The following is a 19,162-nucleotide window of genomic DNA, read 5'->3' on the forward strand; positions in this document are numbered from 1 at the left end:
TCACTGGTGTGGCCTGAAATTTTAATGTGCATTTTAATTCACCAGATGCAATACAGCAAGCAACAACATGTTACAATAGTGTCCATTTTGGAAAACAAAAATAGAATTGGATTCCATGATGCATGTCCTTTTTGAGAGAGTGTTTTCAAGTGTAACAATAATGCACCAAATTAATCAAATAGCCCAACTTCCACCTGCACAGTTCAGAATTCAGCAGAGCCTAATGGTGCCACTCTGAATCCTGGAGATGATGCTAGATACTTATATGCAATGCTGGATCATATCAATTAACTTTCTCCCCTTATAGGTGTCAACTGCAAAGAATTTTCAATTTTGTTTTTTTAATTAAATAAATTCACAATTGTACATTTTCATGACCATATTTGGAATCAGCATAAAAAATGCATTAGAATGAGTACAAACAAACCTAGTATTGGTTCAGTGGTCCTTAAGATAGCTCTTGAGATTTTTTCAGAAAATATCTCACTTTTTATGTTTAGCATGCAGATCGTTAATGGCAAGTGCAGGAAAAGATACTGAACTGTGCATTTGTAGATTGGAATATTTGAAGCTTCAGTAGAGCGGATGATATTCTATCAGTAAGCTTAGTAATTTTGAATTTAAATGCGACACGAAAAAGAAGATGAAGGTCACGGTCATAATTAAAAGCAAACAATATGATGCTGCTTTGCTGCCCAACTGTTGCTGTAATAGATATGGATATGCTTGGCAAAACAGGCATTTTATCCTTCTGCATTAAAGCCACTCTGATCAACGCTGTTGAGCAATAGGCTATTCCATTTAAAATTCACACTACTTGTGTGGAAGATTTTGGAAACATCTTTCACAGGGGAGTATGTTTTTCAAATATAATTGATCAGGGTTAATCATTTTGAAACCCATACTCCCTCTGTATTTTGGGTTTACCTATACCTTCCACTACTGGAGTGAGTATTTCAAATAGAAGTCGCCCAACTGTCTATTCTATTCAAAACTCATACTCCCTCTGTGGAAGACTTTAGCTAAATCTTCCACAGGGGTAGTGTGGATTTTAAATGGAATAGCCCAATGAGTCAGGTATAATACAGACGGGTATAATCGCTTGACAAAATACCCAGTTGAGGGCAACTCGACATTACCCTTGATATTTTTAAGAAAATATCTGGAAAGTTTTTATGTTGAAGCCTATGGCTAGCACGCACATCATTAATGAATATTAGTACAAGCAATACTAATCCAACGATAAAAAAGCAAATGGCAAATCTATTTCCGGGCCTTTTATCTCAGATTAATGCATTTTACTCAAAAGCTTCTGGCGATATATACAATTGACTGTCCGTATAAACGGGCATTTTCAAGAAGATTTCACTTGGAGGTTAATGACTGCACATATCAGTTCTTTTGACGGTATTGTGAAAAATCAAAACAGCTTGCTTTGGAACTAAGGAATATCCTGAAGGATATTCGTAAGTCCAAAATGCGAGTAAATTGTTTGTTCGCATTGGATACGCGTACGGGAAAGTCATTAATTTCCATAACACATCACACACGGAGGTCCATTGTTGGATATTAGTATTAACTGAGTCAGTATTAACTGTGCATCGTGTTCGCATTTTGGCCAATAAATAAGTTTGAATGGGTATCATGAGGCTATGAATTCTAAACATGACATTTTGCAATTCAAGTTTTTACAAAAAAATTGAAATAAAAACAAACAAACAAATAAAAGCAGTGATGAGGGTGGACATAAAGAATTAAAAACTAAAGTGACGAAAAAAAACAACCTCCCAGTTCTACGGACAGATTTTTCAAGTAGGGACGGTCGGTCAGGATTTATTTCATATTTTGTTTTCTAGAGGCTAAAATATCACAAAACCTTGAAAAATCGGGCACAATTTTTCACAAATATTCTTTTATTCTTATTTTTTTGGTCGCCTAAGGGCAGCAATTTTTGTGGTACATTTATTTTTGCACTTTTCACAGTCATTTTGAGCTTCTTTTTTGTGTGTATATAATATGTTAAGGGCTGGGGTATGAACGTTTGGACAGTATTTATTGTGGGACATTAGAGCACATCAGACATATCGAATTGCGTTCTGGATAAGAAGAATGTCCTCCTGATATCAAATAATTTTGATTTTTTAAATTCACAATTTAATACACATTTTATGGCAAATCATTAAAATTGATATTTTTGATATTTAACAGTACTTGAAGTAAACTTTATAAATCTGATGATTTATACTTAAAGTGTATGTAGGTGGGATGAAAATCGACGATCAATTGAAAATTGTGACGTATTGAAGATATGGATTTTTTTCCCAAAACACCAAAAAAAAATTAGGTCTTTTTGGGAAAAAATCCATATCTTCAATATGAAAGGTCAAAATTTTCAATTGATCGTCGGCTTTTCTACATACACTTTAAGAATATGTCATTAGATTTATACAATTTACTTCGAGGACTGTTATATATCAAAAATTTGAAAAATATCAAATTTTCATAATTTGTCATAAAATTTGTATTATATTGTGATTTTCAAAAAATGACAATTATTTGATATCAGAAAGACATGCTTCGTATTCAGAATGCAATTCGATAGGACCGAGGTGCTCTCATGTCCCACAAAAAATACTGTCGAAACACAATAAACGCTCATTTTAGATCCCTTAATGTAAGGAAGCTTAAAATCATAAATTTAATTAAAAAACAGGTGAAACAACTGGCCTCTAATTGCCAAAGCACAGAAAATTAAACATGTAAAAATATTTGACTTTACCAGCTATTTATTTCACTTCGGTTATTAAGTGTGGAACTTCACACAGAAAAGGCTCAGTAACTGGATACGCTACATATTGATTACAATCACAATTGCACTAACAGTCACTAAAGAAGTCCCAGTAGTCTTGGAGACACTCAATTTAATTTCTCAATATCTCAAGAACCGCTGCACCAAGACTAGATATGCTTGTGCTCAATGAAATACATTACATGTAGATGGAAATCTGAACATACGCATATTTTTTTACGGTTTGTTTTTGAACAAATTGCATTTTTGGATATATCTGTGCATTTAATATCCATGGGTAACCTAATGAAGATACCTTACACTTCCCACAATGCATTTCTCCCATTTTAATTTTCTGTACTGATTTGCTATCTAGTGAAACATGGGTCGATAGTATAATGAAAGACAAAGATAAGAAGACTAGTTTGCGTCTGACGTCACTGTCAATCAAATTCTCTACGATCCTTGATTGGCTAATAGCGCGTATAAGGAAGGTCGATTCATCTGGCTAGTGCCGATCGGAGAAAAGGAATAGCAGTGAATGGCGAAAAATACGTACTCTAACAAGGCAAAAAGCAACTTTTCTAGGCATTGTGGACATGGTGCCTTCACCAAAAAAAGTTTCCTACTATTAAGACCTAACTTTTGAGATGATTTGTATGTTAAAAGGTGCAAAATTAGCAATAAGGAGCCCGGTTTTACCGCCGTGTTCAGCAACTCATATCATCACGACACTTGTAAACAAACTGTGCTCGGAGTTTGATTGACAGATGACGTCAGATGCAAACTAGTCTTTTTATCTTTGTCTATCATTATAACAAAATGTACAGCACATCCAGATCTTGCAAAATGTTTATTTCTTGACTATCAACTCTTGTTTAACCATTGCATTCTCAAACTGAAAACAAAGGGAACTTGTACAAAATAATTGGAGTGTCATATGATGAAATAAGGTGATATCATGTTGCAAAGGATTCTGGGAAGGGTAAGCTATCTTCTCTGTGGTGACTGCAATGTTGCAAATAAAATCACCCTCATTCCCATGCCCTCCAGGCATCAGCTTATCTTTAACGTATTGTCCGGTTAAATTGGATTGATACTGTTTACAGCTCAAGTTTAGACAAAATTGGGAATGTGTTGAGGAGAACTACTCAATGGAGATGCTAAAAATACACTACAAATATCCGAGATACGTTAGGATTTTGTCCTAGTATTACTTACAAGCACGGACAAAACACCAATTGCTCATGTTTTATTGCCAAAGTTTTTTTTTTTGCCAAAGTTGAAAATCGGACTCACACATATATCAACACTTTTTCGCATGTTCACAATTTTGATCAATGTAGTATTTCTCTCTCCAATAATCCTGCTTTGATTTTAAAGCAATATAATCAGTTTGGTGATATCATCAGAAAGCTTGATATTTTAACTATTCGATGCAGCTTTGAACGTCTTTGTCCCATTAAGATGATAAGAATAGCCATTTCCAGGGAAAAGTTCAATCTATTTGAGCAATATGACTCCAAACAACAAAACAGAACAAACATCTTTCCTTTCAAAACATCAAATTATTCATACAGATGTCAAAAATAGCCAGTTTTTATCAGTGTAGAATTTCTCTCTCCTGCTTCGATTTTAAATTAATAAACAGTTCTGTGTTAAAATCAGACAGCTTGATATTTTAGTTTCTTCGTAAATCAAGTTATTCATACAGATGTAAAAACAGCCAGTTTGAATGCTTTATCACCAGGGTCATCGTTGTGTCCCAAACGACAACCATCTTGATATGAAAATACCATAATTTACAATCTTTTCAAATGAAATTGGTTGATTTTTTCCCCAAACCTGACTTTTTGCCATATTAAAGTTTATTGTATCTATACAATAAACAGATTTACCTCCTGTGAAATAGCTTTGCCCTGAGGCCAGTGCTTAGTTACAGCTTTATGTAGGACCAGTGAGGGTAGGGTCTATTGTTTGTGGTAGGCAATGAGAAGGCGTCAATAACATTCCGGCACCGCCCAGTTTGCCAGGGATCAGGCACGATGATGTCTGTCATGGGAAGAGTATGTTGGTTGTTCAATTTGATGAAGAAAATTTTTTCCCACCCACCACACCCAAAATTTTAGGTCTAATCCCAGTACTCATTACCTTCGTGGGGTGTAATGTTTACATATGTCTCAACTTACACCTATTTGGAATTGGTCAAATTTGTAGTATTTGTAGGACAATCCAGCAATTTTGAATGTCATTTATGATATTAAATTTTGCATCACATTTTTATGCTATGCGAAATTGTAGCAATTTGCTAAGCGAAGCTAAGTAACTCCCCTTTCTTGTGTATTTATGTTACCTTCCGTACCTACATCCTAATGAAGTTATACAAAAACTATTATGTTTAAAAGCTTACAAAGATTTTAAAGTCCAAAGTGGAATGTGCTCCCCCTCCTCCAACTCAGTCAAAATAAACTACTCGAATCTATCATTCGATAGATGCAAAATATGCAACGATGTTTTCTCATCGTTAAGTGGGAATAAGTTATACTGTTAAAACAATGTTCACACTTAAGCAACAGTCACTAAACCTGTAAGAAAACATGACATGCATTGCATGGACAATAGTGTTCAATTAACTCTCTCCACGCGAGTATCGACTGCAGACGATAAGTTTCAATTTTTGTTTAACCAATTCACAAATTTCAAAATTCTAAAATGGTATAACCATATTTGGAATCGGCATTAAAAATGCATTAAAATGAGTACAAACAAGCCTAGTATTGGTTCAGAGGTTCTTGATATAGCTCTTGATATTTTGAGAAAACATCTCAAGACTATTAATGTTGAAGCCTATGACTAGCACGTAGAGCATTAAAGAAGACAGCAACAACAGTATGAGCGAATACAAAGTGAAGTCTGATCTATCCTCCAATAATTTTGTCAATATCTTGTTCATTTTGCTTGATGGGAATCAGGCTAAACATAGCATTTGTTTAGTGGAGTGGATTTGTCTCGTTGAAATGGGAAAATGTTCTTTTCCAGAAATTTTCTATTGGTAAAAATATGTTTGAAAAGCATTTGCTGGAATACTTGCGTGACTAACACTTTAAATTCTGTGTATCAGGATGTAAGTTTTGAAATTTCAAGCATCTCTCAATTGACTGAGTTACTGAGTTGGGGGAAAAAAGAGGGGAAAATACAATACACATCGGACTTTAAAATCTTTGTTAGCTTTTAGACATACTAGTTTATTTATTTGGCCATGTCATGCTGGTATATATACTATGATTAAAAGAAGCAGGAAATTATTCAAAACACTTTAAAATTGCACAAAAAAAATAATGCCACTAACATATCCCACTACACAGGAGGATCGCATTTCCTTCCTGTTGATTAAACTTTTAAAAAAAGCTCGCTTTCTGAATCCCCAAGAGACTTGTTTTAAATTTCATGCTCCTTAAATGTCATACAAACATTATTTTATAGACAGCGATGGTTGTCATTCAATGGGAATTGATATTTGATTCATGATAGTGTTGCCAAGTTGATGGAGTTCTTTACTAAATTCAGGCTACTTCTTATAAGATTAGGCTAACATGTCTCACAGCTTGCAAAGATTTTAAAAGCCAAATTAGATGAGTTGACCTATGACCTCACATGTTTACATTCATGAGCAAAAAGCAAAATAATAGAGTAGTTAAATCTAGATTTATTGAAGCTATAATGCACGTCTGTACTAACTAATCTGAACCAACGATGAGCATTGTCTATAATAGTGCTCAATAGACAATATTCCTAAGAGCTCCCCATTTCACCCCTGGGTAGAGATAGGCAAGTGAAGTAAAGCGCCTTGCCCGAATGTGAAACACGATAGCACTGCCAGGGCTTGAACCAAAATCCGCAATCTGCATGACATCACACATGCAAAGCAAGGACTGCTCTCATTGGTCAAACCGCAATACCAAAACAAAACTATGGCAACACCAGGGAAATAGCATGACCTAAGTGTTGTCTTACGATTGCTCGTCAAAAAACTTTACTTTCCACAAACATCTTAATAACAGAGGAGCTTTGAATGATTTACAATGTAGGTAATTTCATATTTGCTTACCGAGCAAACATTCTCTGCCAAACATATTGACAAAATGAAATGGGGCACTATAGCATTATCGTCATCCATACAATGATATTATTAGCATGTAGATAAACATGGCATGAGATGGGTATATTAGACATGATATTGATAGTGCACCTAGGTTTCATTATCACTGAGGTATAGGACTTTTTATTTTTTCGGAGGAGAGCAGGTAGGACAACAACTTGATTATATTTCTACATGTTCATACTACATACTCTGAAAATTTTAGAAAATTCGCACGAGTCCGTTTTTTTTAAATCACATTTTTGTTCCTAAAATGGGGGTTATAGCGCCCTCAACGGGCACTCTCTCCATAGGGCTACATGTAAAGACCAGTTATAGACAAATGGCTCTAAAATAAAACGGACTCGTGCGAATTTCCTCAAATTTTGCATATTATGTAGATTTAACATGTGGAATGTAATGCAAGTGATGTCGTTGCTGCTCTTCTAAATTCATTTTTAAAATGTCCGCCCCAGACCAAGGTGAGTGCCCTATGGACCACAATGGCCTCATCCCAATGGCATAGTTCAATAACCTCAATTAAACAATCAGTGAAAAATTTGACCTCAAGTTGCGGAGTATGAGTTTTTGTACCCAAATTTTCAAAGGTCGTTCAATGAATGTATTGGGGTTAAAGAATTGTGCCCTGATAGATGAGCATGTTGTGGATCCTAGTGTGAGTGTTTGAGAGTGAAACTGAAAAGTACAGGTATGTTTATTCAATAGACCTTCATAATGCAAAGTGGATGTCATATACACTAAATAAACACGGTCAAAGAAATAAAAGGTAGTTGCACAATGCTTTGATATTAGTATTGATCTGTATGTTGTGTAACTTTTAAATTTTGCTAAAAATGTAATGCATAAAATAAAATAAGAGCCAGTCAAGTATTCATTGCAAAAATGCTATCTACAGAAGATAGTAATATATATAATGTAGAAAGATGTGTTATCTACTGAAGATAGTAATATATGTAGAAATATGTGCTATCTACTGAAGATAGTAATATATAAATAATGTAGAAAGATATGGTATGTACTGAAGATAGCAATATACATGATATGCTATCTACTGAAGATAGCAATATATGATTAAATGCTAGTTACTGAAGATAGCAATATACAAATGATATGCTATATACTGAAGATAGCAATATATGAAAACAAAAAAAGCTACGTACTATGGATAGCAATATACACGTCATATATATGCTATTGAACATATAGCAATATGTCAATAAATGCTATGTACTGAAGATAGCAATATACACAGCATTGTGCTATCTACTGAAGATATAATATGTGACGAAATGATGTGCACTGGATGGAAATAAGGATGGGATATGCTATCTACAGACGAAAGCAAAATATGTATAAACGCTATTATTAGGACAGCAATAAACATGGGATATGCCATCTACAGAAGATAGTAGGCTTAGAGAAAAAACACAATTTTTTGACCAAAAATGCGAGATGGCAACTTCAAAATGCGAGAAAAAAGCGAGATTTATGCCCAAAAATTGGCGAAAATCAAAAAAGGTAAAAAAATTGAGTGAGGGCAGTATTTCATTGACTCCATACCCCTGAGTGATACCAAAACAAAGCATAGAAATTGCAGACTGGACTATCAAAAATACACAAATTTTGTCCTCATAAATCAGCTTAAAAGGTCAAGATACTGCAAGGTTTGAGTAGTAAATAAAGAATATTACTTGTGTTGTTGCTTGAATGTGCCAGAAAATGGACCGTTTTTGTACATTCAAGCTGGAAAATCAGGTCAAACTTAAGCTTTTTTAGTTGCAATGGTTGTCGAATTCTGCAACCTTTCGTCACAGAAATAGATTTTCGTGGTAGAAATGAATCTTTTAAAAGCGAGAAAAGCATTAAAAAGCGAGATTCACGGCGAGAAAAGCGAGATTACGTTTTCTCTCTAAGCCTAGAAGATAGTAATATTTGAAGAAATGCTACATACTGAGTATAACACTGTACAAAGTAAATGCCATCTGCAGAAGATAAGAATGCTATCTACTGAAGACAGCAATAGAGGCCGTCAGCCTTCCGCCATCTTGTGGGTACAAATGATCTGTGTGTTCATGCGTCGGACACTACGCGCAGGGCGCAGCTTGCCACGCAGCTGTTATCGTGCATCAATGCAGTGATTTTGCTGTTCACGCATGGAGATCAAACGACCATCACAGTGTGTACCCACAAGATGCGGCATATGACGTCACGCTGACGGCCTCTTTACCCATACAATGTGTACTGAAACTAGTAACATTCACAACAATGCTATAATATCTACTGAAGTTGGCTAACTCTAACTTGCTGTCTACTTATGTATGTATAAATGCCATCTACAGATTAGAATGCTATCTACTGAAGACAGCAATACTCATACAATGTTGTGTACTGAAACTAGTAACATTCACAACAATGCTATAATAATCTACTGAAGTTAATTAATTGTACACTAACTTAAATGTATAAATGTCATCTAATGACGATTAGAATGCTATCTACTGAAGATTAGAATGCTATCTACTGAAGACAGCAATACCCATACAATGATGTGTACTGAAACTTATAACATGCACAACAATGCTATAATATCTACTTAAGTTGGCTAACTCGCTGTCTACTGATGATAGTATTTATAGAGGCAATGTATAAATGCTATCTACTGAAGATTAGAATGCTATCTACTGAAGACAGCAATACCCATACAATGATGTGTACTGAAACTTATAACATGCACAACAATGCTATAATATCTACTTAAGTTAACTAATTGTACACAAACTTGCTGTCCACTGATGATAGTATTTATAGAGGCAATGTATAAATGCTATCTACTTCAGACTTCATCACAGATTTGTTAGCATGGGTTATCATGTAGAAGATTAAACAATATCAGGCATAAACTGATCAGGGCAAAAAAATACTGAAAACTACATTTTTTCCACCAGAAATAGGCTGCAAAACACTGGAAAAGGTCACACCCACTGAAATCCGCTAAAAATGCGGAAAAAATGATCATGCCTGCAATATATAGAATATCTTCTGAAGATTAACTCCTCTGCAACAAAATTCTACAATTCCCCCCTTCTTCATAAGGTCACTTTCAACATAGCACAGATAAATCAAGGTTCATGAACTCTGCCTGGTACATTGAGATTATTCATTTGAGTGTTTTCCTTTAGTCAGTGTGTTTGTGATATTTTACCTCTTAAGATGATCAATGTTGTATAAAATTAGCAATGATTTGTAAACATGCATAGGAAACGTGGACGGAGAATAATTAATGTGTATATTTATTCAGTAGAAGAAGCTTGAGCCGGATGAGTCTTACATTTATTGAAGCAGCATTGTATGTGACTTATCAGATAGAAATATTAATGCTCTGCGTGCTAGCCAAAGGCTTCAACATAAGGAGTCAAATTTTTAATATATTCCTCAAGCTATCAAGAGCTATCTCAAGAACCACTGAACCAATACTAGGCTTGTTTGTACTCATTTTAATGCATTTTTCATGCTGATTCCAAATATGGTCATGAACATTTACAATTCTGAAATTTACGAATTTAACAAAAATTTTAAACTTGTCATCTTCAGTCAACATCCGTGTGGAGAGTTAACGACTGTAAAAGTGAATATTTTCACGCTGCAATAATTTTCAAACTGTAAAACTTTTGTACTTTGTGCGAAATTTAAAACATGGAAATTAAAGTTGTTGCTAAAGTAGTGTTTAATAAGTGTATCTAGAAATAGAAACACTGACAAGTGAAAATGTTATTTTGTATTTGTACTTGTAAAAAAGTAATTTTGTACTTGAAAAATTAACTTTTACAGTGAATTTATGGAAGAGGAATATATATCAGATTTTCAGGAATCATTTTTATTTTTGCATTTCTTTAATGATATTAATTTGTTAAAATATTATACACTATCACAACATAAACAGTGTATTGTTTGTAAAACGGTTGAAACATAATGGATGAAAGTCACTGAATAAAGTCTCTCGTGATGAGACTGTTTTTTGTACATATGGTATAATTATATCACTGGTATTTTACTTTCCCAATAATTATTACAAACCAATAAATTTGATTTCAAATTAGTCTTTCAATATGTTTCTTTCCCTATTTTCTTTTATCATCCAATTTTATCAAATGAAAGACAGAAGTTGATTATGCAGCTACAAACCTTACCAAAGGAAGATTCTTCTCTGCTTATTATATAAACACACAATTGATCAATTAAATCATAAAACTCTTCCATACCAGTTTATTTTTCTCTTCACATTATTATAGTAAAATGCATACAATTTTGTTAGTAGTTACCATAGCAACAACCTTCAATATATTGGAAATAATATAAATTTTTAAAGTGTATAGAGGCCTATAATACAGACTGTGCAAACTTTTATGAAATGTTAATGTAAAATAATAATTTTTTGCGCTATGTTTATTTTTCGCTTTTTTCATTCTAAACTGCTACACATAAAAATACTAACACATAAATATTTTCCTTTTGTTAAACATGTCAATGTAATGAAACTAGAATTGCAAATTTAAAAACAACGGAAACGGTTAAAAATTGGCAAAGTGCAAAACAAATCGATCCTGTGAAATCCTTTTACCTTTACAGTAAATCAACTAAATGATGTTAGTTCAGTTCAAGGGCATGCAGCAATGGGAAAAAGACACAAACTGGTCGAAAATCTATCATTCATCGTAACAATGTGATACTAGTATGCATCGTTTTGGAGTCAAATAATAAGTACAAATGTTTTTGTGTGACAAAATCTTTGAAAAAGACTCCATGTGCTAATTGGTTTTCACACTTAAAAAAAAAACCATTAGAAATGAAATCCAAACATTTGGCCCATGTTGTAAACGTACGTGACTCCTCACTCGTAGTTAGCAACATGAAAATAACACACAGTACCTAGAGTGATTTTGTCCGTGATTGGTACATGTCAATGCCTCCATTCCATCAACACCAGTATGAAAACTTCCAGATATATGTCACTAACATTTTCCAATTTACTCTGTCTGGCACTATTATAATAAAGGTGCACTATTTTATTTCTATTGGTTTTGTTGAGGTATACAGTGGCGTAGCGCGAGTCACCCTATTGGGGAGTATCGGGACTGAGTGAGGGCGCATTGGGTCTGATTAAAGATATATAGAATTTGTATATGCCCTCCTCCACGGCCCCCTATGATGATATGCCACTGCTGAAGTAGTTTCACAAAATGTAAAAGGTGTTTTCACCAAGGCTGTGAGTTTGATAGTTCGAATATGTTGATCAGTTTTGTTACAAGCCTGACCTAAAATTACAGAGCGTCCTAAGGCTGATGTCATAAAATGGCAGTTAGGCAAACAGGGGCATGTTTCACAAAGACTTCCAATCCATCTCACAATTGATATACCACAGGCTATAAATAGGCTTATACCACGGGCTATAAATCACAATCCAGGTAATTGGCAAGTTAAGAAATATCAGTTGGAAAAGGGAGAGGTGAGTTATGAGTTATATCCCTCCTGCTATTAAATCACTGAATCACTGCGATCACTAAGCTGAAGTCACAAAATGGCAGTTTACAACACTATGCACTGGCTAGAGGAATGGAAACTAACCAAATCAAGATCCATCAAGCCAAGTATTTGGTAAGTTAAGTTAAATGATAAGTTACTCCCCACACCTGAAGTTAAAAGAAATAGCCCACAAGAAATAGCCCACAAACTGTGCAGTTTGTGTAGTCTTGTCCAGGTCAACTCCTGTTGGTGAGGTACAGAAATACTGGTTTTTCTGTTCCAATCATTGACATTTCACTGGACACAGCTTACAAATGCAAGTTTTGCTCAAAGCACTGATAAGTTTAAAGACATCAACTGGATGGGTGTGCAAGGAGCTTCCTTGATGCATTGATGCTGCTGACTGCATTGCACTAGAGAAAAAGCATTCTAGCCAGTCCCAAGAGACATATTTCCTACTTTTCTCCACAACACTTTTCTTACTTTGCTGCAATTTTTCTCTTAAATGATCAGCTGTGTCTGGGGCTTTGTCCTTCTTATTGTTGTGTCACTGGCGGCTGTAGCACATTTTGTCATAACATATTGGCACAATAAAGCTGCTACACTTGTCACAACTACAAAAATGTGTGCAAAACGTTTTAACCCCCTGGACACTACTGGTCAACTAACAGCATTTCTGATTGGTTGATAACTTGAAATGCTCAATTCAATTACCAATTATGACTAGGCTTTAAACTATTTATGGTCAAACTTGCATTTACATGATGATCTTATTAATACCCTCCGTGATTGGTTCAAAATTGGACACAATATTAATTTTGGCCAATCGGCAGGTAGTTCTTATGGGGTTATGAGAATCGTAGATTCTTACCTTGCTTTCATCTTCAGTAACTCGTAATCCATCTGCACCTACACATAATACAGCGCGCACCTTCTTCCGTGTGGTCTGTACAAAAAGAAAAGGAAAACGATAGCGATTTTAAATACATAAAACTGAATTTGACTGATGTGGTTGCTCATTTTGTAGTTTTATACAATGCAAAACCATTGTACAATCTTTGGTCGTCCATGTTGTTAATTTTGATATACATACATAATTTTTTCTTATTTGCACAGACATGTCAATAATATAATGTTAAATATTTTTCCCAACTGATAATTTGATGTTTGTGTAGAAAAGGTCAGCAAATCAGCAAATATTATATACTAGGCGGTTTATTATATAGATGCCAAACAAAGCCCATAGTCCGAGTCCTGCACTGCCAAGCCTGAATTTAAGAATTTGAAAACAAGAACTTTAGACTGAAGTAGTAAGACTGGAATGAACATATCTAAGGATAGTAATATATGCTATCTACTGAAGATAGTAATATATGAAAATGCTTTCTACTGAAGATAGTAATATGTGACCATCCACCACAACTGAGCCCGGATGTCGCCAGTGCCACTATTGAGATATATGAACCAAAGAACTAAACAATAAACAATAGGAAACAAAGGATTTATTGACTTTTCACTACTTAATGTCAAGTACTATAGACATGATATACATCATTTTAAAGCTAATTTCAAGCAGAATATTATGGTTGAATATCTCAAAAATGATGATTGGCGACTTCAGGGCTCAGTTGTGCTGGATGGTCACATATATGCTATCTTCTGAAAATAGTAATATGCTATCTACTGAAGGTAGTAATATGCTATATACTGAAGTAGATAGCATATTACTATCTACTAAAGATAGTAATATATGATATCTTTGGAAAATAGTAATGCTATCTACTGAAGATACCAATATATATGCTATCTACTGAAGATAGTACTAATATACTATCTACTGAAGATAGTAATATGCTATCTTCTGAAGATAGTAATATATGCTATATACTGAAAATAGTAATATATGCTATCTAATGAAGATAGTAATATAAGCTATCTACTGAAGGTAGTAATATGCTATATACTGAAGTAGATAGCATATTACTATCTACTAAAGATAGTAATATATGATATCTTCGGAAAATAGTAATGCTATCTACTGAAGATACCAATATATATGCTATCTACTGAAGATAGTACTAATATACTATCTACTGAAGATAGTAATATGCTATCTTCTGAAGATAGTAATATATGCTATATACTGAAAATAGTAATATATGCTATCTAATGAAGATAGTAATATAAGCTATCTACTGAAGATAGTAATATGCTATCTACTGAAGATAGTAATATATGCTATCTACTGAAGATAGTAATATGCTATCTACTGAAGATAGTAATATGCTATCTACTGAAGATAGTAATATATGCTATCAACTGAAGATAGCAATATATGATGTATTAAACAGCAATACACAAGAAATGTGCCATTATAATGCAATTTGACTTGGCAGTAATGGAATAATGCTTGCTCATGATAAATTCAATTGCTTGAGTTTATTTTATGTTTAACACAACAACAAAATTGCACAAATTTGCAAACACAAACTCCATTTGGTTACTCAACTCAAGGCAATATTCAGTTGATGTTTTGAGCTTGTCATAAAAATGCAATTTCAAGGGCATTAGACAATGACATTGCAGAAATTACATTACTGGCAAACACCATTATTTTTACAACATGTATACACTATGGACCACTATAGCCTCATCCCAATTGCATAGTTCAATAACCTCAATTAAACTATAATAGGGCAAAATTTGACCTCAAGTTATATAGAGTATGAGTTTTGTACCCAAATTTTGAAGGTCATTCAATGAATGTACAAATGTATTAGGATTAAAGAAGTGCACCCTGATAGATGAGCATGTTCTGGCTCTATTTTCAGGAAATGAATAAGGTAAACATTGCTATTAGTATTTGACTGAGCAATAAAATTGTTGTCGACTATGATAAGACTGTTAAAAGAAATAGACAAAATACACCACAGCATCATGCTAAATTGAAATCTTTTGCATCGTTCATGAAATTATATGACGATAAAATATCAAGTCGCCAACCAATCTTCTTTTACATGTGATATTTACAATTGAATTGCATGACAGTAACAGACATGTGAGAGCTTTGTGGTGGCATTTAAGTTCTTTACGGATTTGTTTTTGATCAAAAATGCACACCTGAATTCATTTGAATGTGAAGATCTAATGCAATAATTACTTTTGCATTAGCACCTTTCAAATGAGCCATATTCCAGTTGAAATCCATACTCCCTATGGAAGACATGACCTTCATCTTCTACACAGGGGGTGTAAATTTCATATTGAGTCAGCCATTCAGGTAATCCCATTTCAAAACATTTTACTTTCTGTTCATTTCACGACAAATTCACGTTTAATACGTAACAAAGATATTACAGTGTGTACTAATAAACTAAACTGTTTCTCAACTTGTTATTTTTGTGCAAGCTCACATGAGCAAAAAAAAAAGTGTGTAAATAAATGTATATACATGCAGAATGATACCTTCCGGTTTTCCTTTCCTTTTGAAATTGAAAGGCAATTAAGGGCTCTTTTTGAAATTCCCTTAGACAGGAAGGTGTGCGCCATCCTGCAGCTTTCCTGTGCTAGCCTTCTTTTGTTAAAATCCTGTGTGATTATAACACTGCAATTAGTCACTTCACTGACTTAAATTAGGAGCGCGCTTTCCTGACCGAGCTTTCCTAAGGCGCGCGCTTAGCGAGGGGAATCCTGCCTTCTTTCTGTGTGAAAACGTGGTAGGGTATTTCAATATGAGCCCTAATTAAGTTCCATGGCAGTACTTTGAAGAAATGAAACAACCTTGAGTACTCATTTCAAATGTTTTCAGACTACGTCAAAATTACAAGGCTGAAAGCCTCATTCAAAATTCTTTAAATTACTGTAAAAAGTACATGATTTATTGATCGCAAAATGCTGCTATTGCACTTTTTCAACCTTCAGTAATAAAACTCGTCATCTCAATTGGATATTCCATTTAAAACCCACACTACCCCTGTGGAAGATTTAGCTCACATGTTCCACAGAGGGAGTATCAGTTTCAAATAGAATAGACAGTTAGGTAACTTCCACTTGAAATACTCACTCCAGTTGTGGAAGATATGGGTAAAGCCACAATACATGTACATGGGGAGTATGGATTTCAAAATGTTTTACCCTGACCAATTACCAGAGGATGGTGGCCGACTTCATTTAATGCGGCAACAGCCAATATCGTAAGCAAAACAAATATGACGGCAACACTGCCTGGACGTTGGACACAATTATTTTCCCCAAGTAGAGGTGCATTTTTAGTTTTATTGACCCGTTACAGAAAAAATGTGCACAAAATATATTTCCCAGTGCAATGTATACATTTTCGCATGAAAATAAATAATTTTGGATTCAAAATGAATGTGAAGAAAACATTGCCTTCGCTGGGGATTGACCGCTGACCTCATGGGCCGCAGGCGAAGTTGCTTACCATTACACCCATTACCGTACCCATATTGATACCTACAGAAGCATTTTTTCAGTATATATAATAACATGTCATTGCCACATACGGAAAAAATTAAAAATACAGTACTTACAATGAGGTTCACTGTCGAACCTCAATGGATTTAGACTGATGAAATATTGCTTCATAATATACATACACTTTTGGAATTATTTGAGACATTTTTGTGTTTACGTGTTAAACCAATGACGACGTCAAAATTCAGGCAATCTTGGCTGGCCCCCTGCCAATTACATTTGAAAAATATACGGCCTCTGTGGAAGATATTTCCAAAATCTTCCACAGGCGTAGTGTGGATTTCAACTGGAATAGCCCAATTTATCAGTTGGCTCTTACAATCAGAGCCGTTTCAAAAATTTGTGACTCTTTTTCTTTCAAATGTGAGATTCTGCTGGATTCTGTATAATAGTTCTCTTGAAGCTATCCAAAGTCCTCAATTTTTTGAAAAATCAAAAATCAATCTAATCCAAGAAATTTCAAAAGTGACAAATTTGAGCTATTTCCTCCTTCAAGGTGATCCCTTAACCAGCTATTCTAATTAACAGGCTCATTATACTTATAGCGTGACAAATCCACACTCACTCACCATGCTCATAACTAGCATGCTTCGAGAGAAAAGTCTATTTTTGTCACTTTTGAAATGCTTTTTTATTAGAATTAGTATTTTACTTAAATAAAGTTGCATAATGTCGAATGAGGTATCAACATATATGCAGAATAAAATTTGTCATCTATTGATAACTTCGTAAATTAGGATTAGTGTCTGTTCGATACTGCTTTGTTTTAATTAAGTGTTCAGATACTTTTTGTGCGCAGTATAGATCATTATTACTATTAACATTCACATGTACACTGGTTATTTAAGCCAAATTGTGTACAAGTTGAAGACCTCAGGAATTGTGACATTCATTATTGAGTGACTTATTGAATCCATTGAAGCATACATCATGCAGCAGCATTTCCCTCCTGTCAAACATGCATTCTTATTCCAAATATGGTAAAACCTTAGGGCAGTAACCATGGCAACATCATCAACCTGGGATTGTTTAGTCTATAATATAATGATCACATGTCAAGTTGGTGTGTTCTGTGGTTTTAATAAAACTCTTTTTTAATCAAAATTTGGCATAAATGTCCTCAGGAATTTCATTCAACATAACAAGTTACTGAGCTCATGTCAAAGCAGAGTAGCATGCCTTCCCAGGATGCAACAGAAGGCTATTCCAGTTGAAATCCATACACCCCCTATGGAATATATGACATCTACCTCCCACACAGGGGATATATAGATTTCAAATGGAGTCACTCATTCAGGTCAGGGGGCGCCACAGGGGGGGGGCAAGGGGGCAATTGCCCCCTATGATTTTCAAAAAGAGGTAAAAGGAAGGAATAAGAGAAAGAGAAGAAGGAGAGAGAAAAGGGAGGGGAGAAAAAGAGAGGAGGGAGAAGAAGAAAAGGAGCCATTCCCCTCCTTGTCCATGGTTAGAAGGAGGAACCACCCCCCTTCGGACATCTTGCCCCTTGTGGAATGCTGACCTATGCGGTTTTAAAGTTGTTGGTTTTTATATTTTGGGCCCATTTCCGGCAAATTGTTCCCCCATAAAAGTCACATGGCCTCTCTTGCATTCTCCCAACTACTTTCGCTCGCTACACTCGTGAATGGGCAAATGTTGTCCTTTTCTGGCTGAAAAAGCATACTTCTTTTTTTTCGCTCGCTTCGCTCGCAAAGTGGACCTTTTCAGCTTTTAGTGATTAGGGGGCGACTACCTCCCGCCTATGCACTTGATTGCGGCTTTCAATTTGAAATATTTCCAACCTCAAGACGGGTAGGCCTACCCCCCATTCATATAATTTTATCGTGCAAATTTATATAAAAAAACCGACATATTTACAATGCAACTGACTTAACATACCCGCTTATGCGACCAGAGGCGTAGATCTGACCGGTGTGGGGTATAAATCCCCCAATATTTTGATAGGGTAGATGGTCCATACAATCATTCCCCAATGTTGACGCCTGTATGTGAGTTTCTGTCCAAAGTAATCTCATATTTGGCCATTTTAGCCTAAAAAGTGCCAAATTTTTGCCAAATTCACGTTTCCACCATATTTCACTTCGTGCAAATTTGTACCATGAACTTATTTTGTTGCCAAAAGGTGCTGGATTTACTAATTGAGTAGGTCCATGCCTAAAACCACCGGGCTGAAAGTCGGGCCC

At 34.8% G+C, this 19,162-nt stretch overlaps 1 protein-coding gene across 1 annotated transcript in view; it reads right to left on the bottom strand.

Annotated features, from left to right (window-relative positions):
- LOC140146060 (uncharacterized) overlaps nt 1–19,162 on the bottom strand; it is a 95,528-nt gene that overhangs the window by 55,042 nt on the left and 21,324 nt on the right. The window contains exon 3 of the mRNA XM_072167803.1: nt 13,339–13,413. Within this exon, the coding sequence (XP_072023904.1) occupies nt 13,339–13,413 (75 nt within the window). The remainder of the gene's footprint in view (nt 1–13,338; nt 13,414–19,162) is intronic.

Source organism: Amphiura filiformis, chromosome 2 (genome assembly GCF_039555335.1).
Source record: "Amphiura filiformis chromosome 2, Afil_fr2py, whole genome shotgun sequence".
Classification (NCBI taxonomy): Eukaryota; Metazoa; Echinodermata; class Ophiuroidea; order Amphilepidida; family Amphiuridae; genus Amphiura; species Amphiura filiformis.